General features: G+C 32.8%; 1 protein-coding gene across 2 annotated transcripts in view; it reads right to left on the minus strand.

Annotated features, from left to right (window-relative positions):
* The window catches only part of LOC108973048 (innexin shaking-B), a 126,692-nt gene that overhangs the window by 44,886 nt on the left and 68,130 nt on the right, over positions 1-13,676 (minus strand). For both annotated transcript variants that reach the window (XM_018940061.1, XM_018940060.1), the window contains 2 exons: positions 5,739-5,872; positions 5,026-5,215 (listed from right to left, as the gene is read on the minus strand). In XM_018940061.1, coding sequence (XP_018795606.1) covers positions 5,026-5,215; positions 5,739-5,872 — 324 coding nt within the window. The remainder of the gene's footprint in view (positions 1-5,025; positions 5,216-5,738; positions 5,873-13,676) is intronic.

A 13,676-nucleotide genomic window follows, 5' to 3' on the forward strand; every position in this document is an offset into this window, starting at 1 on the left:
TAAAAAGTAAAAAATTTTAAGTTATTTAATTCGACAATAAATAAATATTGAATATGAAAACTATAAATGTCAATTACATAGTATGCTTTTAATAACAGAAATGAAATTTCTCCTCAATATTTTTATTTTCATAGAAATATCTCCAAGTATTTGGCAACTACTAAACTAAATTTACAACTTTTACTTCTCAGCCGGTGCCATAAAATTTAATTCGTTGTTAGCCAATACAAGCTGAAACTGTATTTGTAGAGAATGTTAGCATGACTATTTAGATTTGTGTTTTCAATGTCTATGATATCACAAAAACCTTCGTAATTTATATTTACAAACAAAATATCGAATTGAAAAGGAGGATTATTGATATAGACTGCGGAATAAAATAAGCACTTAATACACATACATATATGTAAATTCTTCAACAATTTAATTTCCTAATGTTCAAATCCCATCACTCCATGCCGTGCTATTATTTCAATTTCGAACTTGCGCCTTTCAAACGTTCACTCATTAAAATTTACATTATATTACAGTACAGATAACATTTGCGCCTCTGCATTTAAAAAAATTCTCGCTAACAGATTACTGAAATTCTCTGGTACTAAATTTAGCAAAGACATGTACCCACTTCTGCCTTTACACCAACCAAGATGTAATACCGGTAGATGGCACAAAAATCAACGTGCATTCATTGTAGCATAGTCGGTAATGCAGTTGTGTATGCAGAATGTTTAATATTAAACGTTCTCTGCAGAATGTCTCGTTTATAACAGTTTGCGTTTGCTCAACGCAAATACAGAATGCCACACATATTCAGAACTTTTGAATAATTTGGTGGAAATAAATTTAAGTATGCAAGAATTCATACATATGCATACTGAATAACATTGAAAATACTAAAATAAAGATGTATTAACGAATAAACAACAAAAGTATGTATTAGAAATGGTGTGACCTGTTTTGGGAGGAGCGAACAACGCGAAATTTTTATGCATTGATTGCATCCGGCCAATTATTACTGCAAGCAGTTGTTGTCGATAATACAGTTTAAATTCTTATTAGTTTACAGCGCACGCTCGAAAATATGAACAAGGCAAGAAGCTCTAAAATATGAACAAAAATCGTTTGAGTGTTTTAAAGTATTTTGCATCAACTTAAATAATTCTGAATTTAGGGATACTCTTAATAGTAATTTACTGTTCTGTTTCTATGGTTGCATGAAACGGCAAAAAATTTTAATCGCAAATTTGGTTTCGCATGAAGTGCTTCACATTAGATTTAGTGCGTAAATAGTTCTAAGAAATCTGTGTGCTTGACATTACCTGATAAAGCTGATTCTGATAGAAATATAATGTTGCTAATATTATAACAATATCAGGCGAAAAGTTGCCTTCACAGCCTCAGGCAGTTAACCCATTTAGAGAAAAACTTAGAGCTAATATGACAGAATTGGACTTCGTCACGGAACAGCTAGCTTTGAAACATGCCAATTAAAGGTCTACTCTTAATCGACAATGCTACTTCCAGATGAAGCTGAAGACGGAAAATTTTCGAAATGTTTATACCAATAAACGTCACTCCCTTCATTCAAATGATGGATCAGAATAAGAAAATAGGACTTGAGAAAAAAACCGAAAAAGTTTTTTTTTCGGCAAAATCAATTTATTTGATCCAAATTAGTTCCTTCTATTTCAACACAGCATTTTGCACGGTCCAAAAGTGTTTTAGCTCGTTGGCCGGTATGGCCGCCAGTATGCCGGTGCAAGCCTTGTGAATGTGAATGCATTTTTCCAAAAAATTTCTTCAAAAAAAGAAGTCGCACGGTGCCATATCAGGTGAATACGGGGAGTGGTTAATAGTCAAAATGTGACTTTCTTTCAAATAATCGTCCTTCGAATGTTGGATTCTGAGCAATTTTTGATCGTCAATCAATTTGTGCGGAACAAACCGTGCACAAACCTTTCGTAAGCTCAAATGTTTGGTCAAAAAGCGATAAATCGATGTTTTGGAGATGTCCAATTCCATTTCCATGAATTTCAATGATGATTTCTGATTTTTGGTGAATTCGCGCACAGTTTCGATGGAATTTCCGGTGATCACAGATTTTGATTGGCCCACATGTTGATCGTCATTTATGTCCTCACGACCACCTTGAAACGTTAAAACCACTAGTGCACTCTGCTATGGGATAGGCAATCATAGCCATAAACTTGTTTCATCAATTGAAATGTTTAGGTAAAACTGTAGCAATTTTAGAAGAAAATTTATTGTTGGCTCATTTTCGCACCGATAACACAAACATACTGACACTTAAAACGCAATAACTTCACTTCCTATCAATGAAATGTCATGAAATTCTCACTGGACAATCAATAAAGATAGCAGATTATAACGCATCAGTCGACATATAGATTTCCCCACCAGGGGGTGCTAGATTTAGTGAGCTAGTCATGAAGGCGTCGATTAAAACGATGTGAATGTGCTGAGAAGCTTAAGTTTCTCCCTTATTATTATCAATTATTAGAAAAACAGAAAGTACCAACAAAGATGACTGATTTTTTAAATAACAGTTCTGTCAAACATTTCCTATCATATTTAAGTGCAAATTAGTATGTGTACGAAACCATAATGAAATGTGATTTTAACGTGAGCATTTTGCAAATGTGAACTGTCTTGGTTTTAATTAGCTAACTAAAGCGGGCGCTCTATATGTATTTAGTAAATAAAATAAAGCTGTCTTCGATTCTCCTCTTCTCTGCGCGCTGCGCTCTTACAACAAACCAAATCAGAAACACAGTTATCGCGTTAAATTCCTACAAGAGAGTACGTGGATACCTAATTAAATTGGTACACAAAAGTTTGTATATGCAGGTTAACATACAGGTCCAAAAATTGCATTAAAAACATGCTTTTATCTCAAAATTCTACAAAGCTTTATCAACTACTAGCTAGAAATATTTCACTCACATTGCTAGTAATAACCACACCTACCCTCGATATAATGGTTAGTTTTTAAACCACTTAAAAGGGCGAATATGCGTTACAAAACGAAAGTCAGAAGAAGTAATGTGTAGGACTTGAACACCTTTAAGTTAAATCTTATATCACCTATTTCTAATAAGCTTGTTGTATTTACTTTCCCGACATTAAATTACATTGCGAAAACGAACTACAACCACACAAGCTTCCATCAACTTCCAATTCCATGAGGTTCTTTCGCTTTACGGTATGTATGTATGTATATAAAACAGACATCGAAATAAAGTTTTGCCCAAATAGTGCCTCCAATATGACTGCGAAATTGTAATATGTGCTAACTTAGTCCTTATTTACATACTGTTAACACGCTTTGCTAAATTAATACTAACACACTAGAAACCGAACAAAAGTTAAAGGAAGTCTGAAAAGCAAAGTTTATTTTGGTATTGAACGTTTCGGAGATTTTGCCAAAAGCCATTATTTATGGTTAACTATTGTCTGAACAGAATATATTAAGTTTGCCGCGATATTTGTAACACGCAGAAGGAAACGTCGGTTACCCCACTAAATTTACGTACTTTTATATCTAAATAATCAGCGTGATGAGCAATTCGACTCAGCCCCGTCTGCCTGTATATAGGCGTACTAGTCCTTCAGTTTTTTAGATATCCATCAGAAACTTTGTACACCTTCTGCTCTCGGACCACTATAGCACGATCGGAATCAATTTCTTCATATTTTCTATTTATGAAAGGTATTACAGCTTCGGAGTGACCGAAGTTAATGTTTTTTCTTGTTGTCTTATTAATTTAAATTTCGAAATGTCCAAATGTGAGAATGGATATAAAATTTAGTGTTTGTCAATTTATTCAAACTGGGCAACTGACTTCCAGGAATCTTTTTATATTCCACAAGTTCTTTCAGTCTTCGTATGAGTCTAGCTGAAAAGTTTTGTAAATATTTGCATTACAGTTTTTACCAATATAAACATGACTCCAAAACCAATCATATATTTTTTATTTGCCAACATATTGACAGTATTCATTTGAAATTGTATACAATTAGAATCATTGAAGAACTCTAAATTGAAATTGTTGAGGAGCAAACACAGAGAACAGGAGGAGAGATTGTACATACATATCATATATGATGACATACATTCTGTGCTAGAGCATAATATGTGTTGCTCGGATTCTGGCTTCTCTGTGCCCTTTCCTTTTGTTGTTTCCTATTCTTCAAATATCTGATCTACCAAACTCGAGTTAACGCAATCAAATTTCAACATATAGGTGCAAGTAGATTAAGACAAATATATATGGTTGTCAAAAAAGTCTTGCGGTATTTTCGCTAGTTGGCGCTGAGAGCGCGTAGTTCTACTTTTATTCGTCGCATCGGATCATGCTATACCTTTTTGGAAAGCTCATTTCACCCGCTAACACGTGTTTGATTGATTGTCGTTTCTTTTAAGTTCGTTGTTATAGCGTCGCAAACATGGAGCAAATACGGCATATTTTACAGTACTACTACGGTAAAGGCAAATATGCATATCAAGCCGCCAATAAAGTTTGTGCAGTTTATGGACCCGATACAGTTTCCATTTCCACCGCACAACGATGGTTTCAACGTTTTCGTTCTAGTGTAGAGGTGGTCGAAGATGAGCCACGCTCCGGAAGGCGTGTCGTCGAAAATTGCGATAAAATCGCTGAATTGGTCGAAAGAGACATCGTATGAGTCATCAAAAAAAATTTTATGAACAATTGAAAATTCAATAAAAAAATTTTCACTGTCGCTCCCTCTTGCTAACCTCTATATCTACCATTATTGGATTTAAATCCTTTTTCAGAAGGAAATCGCCTGTCATAAGAAAACATTGAATCATCAATAGATTTAACGAAAAGCCTTCATGTCGGCTTCAATATGCGTGATAAATTACTAAATAACTAACTGGTAAAGAGTTTAGAAGTGCATATAGTATAGTAAATGGCCGTTAACTTTCGCATAGCATGTATGTAAGGAATGTATAAAGATCTTAGTTAATATGTGACTTACCTGAAAAAATAGCGTGAACGCTACCCATTGATAATATTTCGTATGCTTTATTGTGAGAGGACCGCGTCCCTGCGAATTATGAACTCCAGGAAAAGGCACCTCGGAACCTTGTTTTTTCATGAAAGCGTCCACCACTGTATATGTCGAGTGTATCCAACAATACGTGTTGAGGACATCTTCGGGAATGTCTCTACAAATCGCACCAATAAAATGAAAGAGAAATTATGTTAATAAGACTTATTTTGGCGGCAGTGAAGTTGGTAAGGAGCGGAAAGTAACCGTTGTATTTTGAAAATTATTTAACGCTTAGCCCTGCATTGCCTACAATATACATATGTTAGTATATTGGCCGTGTTAAATAGTTCTCAAAATCTCAATTTATTAGGGAAATTTCACTGGGGGTTTGTGCTACTCTTAAATTTTCATTTTTAATGTGTTGGTGTTAAAATCTACATATACTAGAGAAAAGAACTCGAAACAGGTAGCTTGAAAGTATAACGCTATTCTAGTTTGCCAGCCACTGGCCGAGTGCGAATTTGTGGTGTTTTTGTGCTACTACTTGATTATAGAATCATTCATATTTTCGGTTTCTCTATACAGATATAGGTGTGCATTTGTGTAGTAGTGGGTGTGTGAATAGTGTTATAGTTGGATGTGGATTGGTTTTGATTAACTATTTAATTAGAATGCCTTAGCATCCTAATCGATCCTACCTTGTATGTACACAGTCTATGGGATTTCCTACGTACTGCCGCGTCGTAACAGCGATCGAGAATGTTATTAATAAAATAACAGTTGCATTTGTGTGTAGGCGAAAAACAGGTGAATCGATTTTGACATGAGACACCTTTTGAGAGGTAATAGTATAAAGTTGAAAGCACAACAATTCGCACCAGTTCCAAATTCCAATCGCAGTCGCAATCGCAATCGCAATCACAATGCCGTTGAATGACAATTGCAATACATTATTCGATGGATGTTGCGGCGAGCGATGAGGTCAATAGCGTACAAAAGTTGTCGTTGACGTCATCAACAGCAGCAGCAGCAAAGTCCGTTTCCAGCGAGCGCCCACCCACCGTAACGAGGCAGGGGAGTGGGAGCCAGCCGCAGCGCAGATGGAGGCGGAAGTAGCGACGATGGCAGTTGTGGCAGAGCAATAGCAGACACCACCGAAAGTTTTTTTTTTTTCGATTTTCGATTTTCGATTTTGTGATTTTGTACGCGCCGCAGTATTGCATTGCAATGCGATTTCAATTTCAATTTGAGTATACATGGTTTCATGGTTCGATTCGATTCGTTTCATTTTGATTTGATTTGATATGGGCCCCCAATTAGCAGGTGATAAACCAACACAGTAGCCGCGTTATATATGCAAAGTTTTTGCAGGTTGGTCGTTTGGTCGTTTGGTTGGTTGGTTGGTTGGAGACCGCGTCGTAGTCAGAATTAGAGTCGGAGCAAACGGATGAGTTGGATAGTTGGTGTTGGTGTAGAGGATTGAGGTAAAATTTTTTTGAGGAATACAAAAAAGAATTTATGTTATTGAACGAATAGCTTTGATTATTTTATGTTATGAATGAAATGTAATGCTTTCCAACAAAAAATTGTTTAAGTTGAAAGAAAAACGTGTATGGTTTTTTAAAATAAACAAAACGACTGCGTCGTTTGCATAAAGTTGGTAAATATTGGTAATAGTAAAGTCAACAGCATAATAGTTAAATACGTATTACATAATGGCGTCAATTAAAACCGTAGTAATAACAATAATTATGATAATTACTGCCGACTTATGCAACTAATGAATACTTCAATAAATACATTTTTTATTACTGCAACTACGTAATCCAATTTGGTTATACAATTGGACAATAATTGAACAAATTCTTTAACAAGGCCAACTGTGCGGATTACATAAGCATTCAAACGCGCTCCGCCGGCCATTTGTCAAACCATTTGTTTAATTACTGTTATAAGATTTTGAATCTTCCAATTTCCATTATCAAAATAGCAAAAATTGGCTATGTATCAACACAAGTATTCAAATATACCAGCTGTACTCAATATAAGTATAATAATAAATAACTTAGTTATGATATTTGTAAATCGCTGGTTGTATACTGGACTTCGTATTATCACTTAGTGCCAATTGCATGAATTCAATTCAAATGTGTTACAGTTATTACAAAATCTTTTTGGTAATACGAAAATACAAATAGTTTCAAATTAATTTTTCTGCACAAATGTGTGTACAATTTTGTAAGGCGGGAAGGTTATTAATTAATTTTAATATGCAAATAGATTGTATATATGTAAACCAAAAGTATATATGTAGTTGTCATGTTGCTTGTAAATTTGAAGAGGTTGTAAGCAATAAACTCGATAAATATATAATTACAATAACATATGACACTTAATTGTTGTTATGGCCATAATATGTAGTTCTATAATGAGTTTTAGAATACTTTGTATAAATTGTCTAAACCTGTTCTACTTTTTGTTGTTGAATTAAACAAAACGTCTGGAAATTTTGCGTTGTCTCCAAGCTTATTAAGAACTTATTGTAAAAATGAAATATTGAAATATATCTTTAACGTTATATCGTATGAGTTATGTGCGATTATAGGAATGCAAACTTTCTTTCGAATGCTATTATTGAATTGATTGAGAACTTAACTGCTCGAATGTAATGATATTGGCCATTTGCACTTTAGCTTTCAAAGCCGAAATTTCTTCTTTATTTTTGAATTTAAGCAGTCATTTTTGTGATAACATTATTTGAGTCATAGTGCTGAGTTAGAAAATTTTTACAAACTAGTCCTTTTTTTTATTCCAATATCTCTCTATTTATTTGATCTGCTTGGTAAAGCCTAACAATAAGTATTTAAATCTTAAACCTATTTAAAACTAAAGAAGAACCTCAAGAATGTGATTGAGCCTTTTGGTAGAACGTTGCTCCCTAGTAGGCCGGTATAACACTTCTTTTTAAACGAGTTTAGTAGTAGGAATTTAGCAAGGCATTAGCCAATGGGTTTGGATGTTTGCAAAGGTTAGAAATATATATCATTCTGCGGTATTCCTATTCATATGTTTGCTACTAAGACCTACAATTTACACATGTTTTTTTGGTATCTAAATTCTAAAACATGACCACCTTATCCTTAGAGGATATTCAACGGAAGCTGCTAGGTATATCTTTTTAGATGATTCAAAGGTGTCTGCCAAATTTAGTTGATCGCGAAGTTTTAGGAATGCAATTGATTGATAAAGTGGCTGTAAAGCTTACAATTCACCAAAACCACAAAAAAAAAACTATCCAATTTTATCTATCAAGGGTCCACACAAGGCCGTCCTCCAATTGCATACCTGAAACTGCGTCCCAGCGCTACTGCTAGTAGCTGTCTCACATACCGGCGACATATATGTGGACGGGCGAATAGACGCTGGAGAAGAGACGCAACGAGGAGTGAAGGTTAGAGGGTGAGTCTTCCGAAAAGAGCTCTCCTTCTGGCCTAGAGTAGAACGAATATTATCTCTAGAACTGCTTGTTCTTATTAAAGTTTATCATCAGGTAGTTCCATGGACGGTAAAGTTTATTGCATGGAAAGGTGCAATATTAAAGGGAATATTATTACTTTGACTTTCGCATCTTACTCTTATTTAGTCAATGAGATGCTTTTTTATTGCAATAAAAAACTCGCCTATTTATGCTAAATTCCATAATCAGGAAAATGAGTTGGAAATAATTTAGCAGTTTGTTCCAATTTTTCAAAGAAGTATCTTTCTTCGTATTGTGTTAATGGCATGTAATCATCATATCCATATTTATTGCATTCGCTTTACTGTTGAATCGCCCAAAGCGCAAAATTGTTATTGCGCAATATTCATTCAATAAACTTTGAGTAAATGTAAAGAGATTTTACCACAACTCAAATGTCATCACAAATAAGTCTACAGTCGATTTTAATTACAGTTCCATTTCAATAAAGCGATATTAACAAATTGTCGCTTGTAATTATAGTGAAGCTTAAGAATATTGTATAACAGATGAACTTTTAAAATTGTGGTGAACAAATTGAAGACTAAAATGCAAATGCCTTCGGACGCTCAGTTAAATGTTTAAAAATTTTGAGCAATTGAAGTTGATGTAGGAAATTTTCGTTAAATGTTAACGGCTGACTAAAATTTCGAGCTGTACAGTATTTGAATGTTCAGATTTATGAATAACGATGACTACTGAATCGATATTTTATTTTTCTTTTAACTTGAGTTATTTGCCATATGCTTTTATGTTTTCTCAGGTACACGAATTCAATTAAAAATAATTACAAAAATGAAATTTCGATAATATTAATGTTTAACATTAACTTTTTTTTTTTTTTTTTTTTTTTTTTTTTTTTTTTTTTTTTTTTTTTTTTTTTTTTTTTTTTTTTTTTTTTTTTGATTTGGTTTATATGAAACATTATTTAATTGAAATTTTTAATGTGATTTCAAATTGTACTGTGATTTGAATGTGAAAAGTGAGCGGTGAGCAGTGAGGAGTGAAAAGTGAAGTGGTGAGTCAAATTCATGTGATTCAAGTGAGCGTGAGCTGATCACAAATTAAGGGTGACTTAGTATTTAAATTGGTATTTGTAGTTGGTAGCAGTAAGTAAGTAATAAGTAGTGAGCAAAATGTAAATTCGAACTAATTTTGTTCATTAGTTGGTGACTTGAAAAACTTGGTTCGTACCGAATTTAGTGACCTAATAATATTTAGTGAGTTCCGTGAGGTGAACTTGTGATTTGACAGTGAAATTTGTGATTGAGTGATTTAGTGAAGAAGTGAGAAGAAGTAGGAATACAATTTAATAAGAAATATAAAATTAGAAAATGTAAGTTTTTAAGTAATAAACAATCACATGAAATGAAAATTTTTTAACGAAATCTAACTTTCAATAACACGCAATTACGGTGTTTTTATTGTTGTGATTTACTTATACATATTCAGTGTATATTAATAAAATATATTTTATGCTTATTTGGTTTTTTATTCAAAATGGGTTTTTTAGAGACTTAGATTTGAATATTTTAATTTCAAATCAAACTTTACGATCGCCTAAAAGTGTGTTGATAATAAATAAGATATTTGTTTACCTGTTATTTTAGTATATGAGTATATTAAACATGATTTACATATTTTAGTTTGCATTTATTAAAATTTCTTACTTCAAGCGCAGTAAACTTATCGCAAATCGGACCGAAAACTGTCGAGTCTTGCGTACTGATTGCTTATTCTGCAGATGTCTTAGCAAATTTTAGTAAACTTTTTTATAATCTATCAAAAAAAGTACTGAGTAAAAGATTCAATTTTTATCCAAATTCAAATTTTGATTGAAGTAGCTGTACAGAATAATACGAAGAGTACATTTTTGAACAACATTCAGTATAAGATCTGTTTCATAGAGTAAAGGCAAGTATAAAATATCAGACTAATGTGCTGTCAGTTTTCATATCCTTGCAATAAGCTTACTTGTTAGTAATTAAGCTGCCATTTTTATTTATTTGTTGTAGATCTAAGTTAGACTTAAAGGAAGTCAATGCATTGTTTAAATTAAGGCATACATATGTATGTAGCACCAATAAGTTCTATATACCTATTTAGTTGTTATCTGTAATGATTTAGCTTCTTAAATACGTATAAACTATTTAAAGGAATATATATATATAAGTAATTAAGAGGTATTTTTTAACGGTGTAATTTACTTATATGTTTGGTGGTAATAGCTACTGAGGGTAAGCTAAAACTCTCAGTGATTCGATACATTTATAAAGTTCTAAATTTTTGAGGATTTCCGATGTCATGAATACTTTTCCTAAATAATTATTACTGAAGCTATACATGACTGTTGTGAGTTCTCCTATTTTCTTTTAAACTATATGTGTTATGCATACAGCATATACCAGTTAACGTGTAAACCTACTACAAAGTTTTATATAGGATAGGAATGATATTGCAAGCTTTGAGTAGTCGGCTATTGAATGCTGATGTAAGATTCTTTCGAGTTAGGAAGGTTTCAAGCTGAAATCTGAAACTGTTTTAAAAAGTTTGCTAATGAATTACTTTACTAGGGCATCAACTACTGTCCAAAGCATTTCCAATCAAAAAAGTTCGAATCTTGGAAGGAAAACGTCATAAGCGCCACAGGGCGCCACGCATAATATCGTTCCGCTACAATTTAAGTAGTTTTGATTCGCAATAGGCGTGAGTCTTGGCGATTTCCTAACCGTGAAATCATTTGAAGTTCGAGGGTCAAGTCGAGTCGAGAAAATGTCGCCGCTAAATGTTGATGAAACGGTATTAGCGAGAGAAGTTAGATTCAACTTAACGTTTACATTCATTTGCGACACATTGTTATAACCAAATTTTTTGACCACTTCGAAATGGCGTATATGGTGAAGTAAACTTTTCAAGTAATTTTCTAGTACCAAAAATAGCGTGGCCCCGAAACTATATGTTCCCATACTAGCTTTTCAACCTGCCCGGCATATATTTAGATATTGTACAATAAATGTTGCGCTATGATGACATATCAACGTAAGATCAATCGGAACAAAGTTCACATGAAACTACACTTTTTAACTGTCCACTCATGGAGTTAATTATAGGAAAGTGAAGTCCGTTCTTTAAGAAGGTTATGTGATTTTATACAAGAATAAAGAACACTTTTATATACCATAAATACCAAAGCTTCGTAAGAATTCCTCCTATGTATTGAAAATGTTGCATCTTCTCAAAGTATGCTGCTGTGATAATTGTGATTTTGTTATGCTTTTATGATGACTTAAATTATATGCAATATTTGTGAATATGTTAATGTGCTCTAACTTTGTGCTAACGTGGCGCTCAATTATGTATATATATAAAATATGTATGTACTTTAATAGTATATAAACTAATCGACTTCACTCGAATTATTATAATCTTTTTTCATAAATTTGGTAGTTTCCTATTGATGGTTAGTGCAATGCGTGATTGTTCGTGAGTTCAAAATTTCTAGTGACTGGTGGCTGTGAGTCATTAATCGAAATTATATATGTATGTACATAAAGGTATTTGTTCGTGAGTTGTTTCTTGTGATATAGTTGATATTTATATGAAACTCGAAGCTGATTTCTGTAGTCTGAGTGAAAAGCAATTCCAAAGCACAGCAACTTGTCATTTTCCTACAGCTGTAACCAAGCGTTGATATGTTAAAATGATTAGTTGAAATGATGTGAATTGTGTGAACTGGATGTGAGTTAATTTGGTTTGAATTGATTAGCAAACATTTTAGTTTTTCGGTTTAATTTATAAGCTTAAATGCACTTTTGTGTTATTTAAAATTTTTTATGATACAATTACTTTGTGAATTATTGAGTTATTAATATTTCTTTTTAAATTTCCATCTTGCTGCCTTTGTCGATTATTATGAGATGTGCATATATTTGATTTGTAAATTTGTTAGTGAATGTTAGCTGGATATTCAAAAGTCGATCAATGGGTGATTGAACATGATTCGAGCGATGAAATTTGAGAAGTACGAGTATGCGAATTATAGAATAGCGAAAAATCGTGAAAGAGGTGATTTGAGTAGAACAAGAGCGGGTGATTTCAATACTCAAAACGATAAGAGAAATTATGTAACAAAACTAATGAATACATATAAAACAAATCATAGCATAAATTGTGAGAGGGATTTAAAACGAGGAACTGGATTACATTTTTTTTATTGTAAAAATTATTATATGAATAAATTCTTGGTGAAAATTGAGTTCACCTATATTGTGCCTACAAACATATCGTTTCGCAATTGTATATAGTAATGAATGGTACACTTGCATGATATGAAAATTTAACACCCGCCCTTCAAGATATAAAAAAATCCAAATGCATTAAAATATATTTTTGGAATAGGTGTTTAGAAAATGAACAACCAATACGTAACTAAATTCTTATAGTTCGTTGCGTTCACTTTATAGTTGAAATAAGAACTTCGCATTCAAAGTTAAGATTTTACAGTAACTAACCTATAACTTCTCCAATTTTTGTTTTGATCGATTAAACTTTTATATTTAAACTGCAACTAAATATTAATATTTTTTCTCATATTACATGTGCATTTATAGAGGAACTGGAAGCAGTTAACGTAAATGTTCATTTAAATTATAGAAAGCATTTTGAAAAAAAAAAATATATATACATCTCCTAGCCTTCGACTATGAGAATTCACTGTATGTGAATAATGTTATTATATATCAAATACATGTACTAATTGCCGACGTTCCACACTTGCCAAATCATATTCTAAATACATATGTATGTATGTAATTATGAATCCCATATACGGCGCAGGTTTAAGTTGCCGAATATATTGCTAACTCCCGTTCGTCTCTACTTGCCACCTTTCTGCGTTCATTTAGATAAATTTCTCTCGGTCGCACTGTGTACATTTGCTAAGAACACCAAAACCATAACAATGACAAGAGCAATAATAGTTGACGAGAGGAGCAAAGTCATATAGCAGTAGATTGTTAGACATTTCCATATTATCAACAGTTTATCTTTTCAAGCATTGTGACATAAACTATAAATTAAATAGCTGTAGCAAGTTTTTATGTAAAAAATAAATTTTTTT

This window comes from Bactrocera latifrons, unplaced genomic scaffold (genome assembly GCF_001853355.1).
Source record: "Bactrocera latifrons isolate USDA-ARS-PBARC rearing strain unplaced genomic scaffold, ASM185335v1 scaffold_45, whole genome shotgun sequence".
Taxonomy (NCBI): domain Eukaryota; kingdom Metazoa; phylum Arthropoda; class Insecta; order Diptera; family Tephritidae; genus Bactrocera; species Bactrocera latifrons.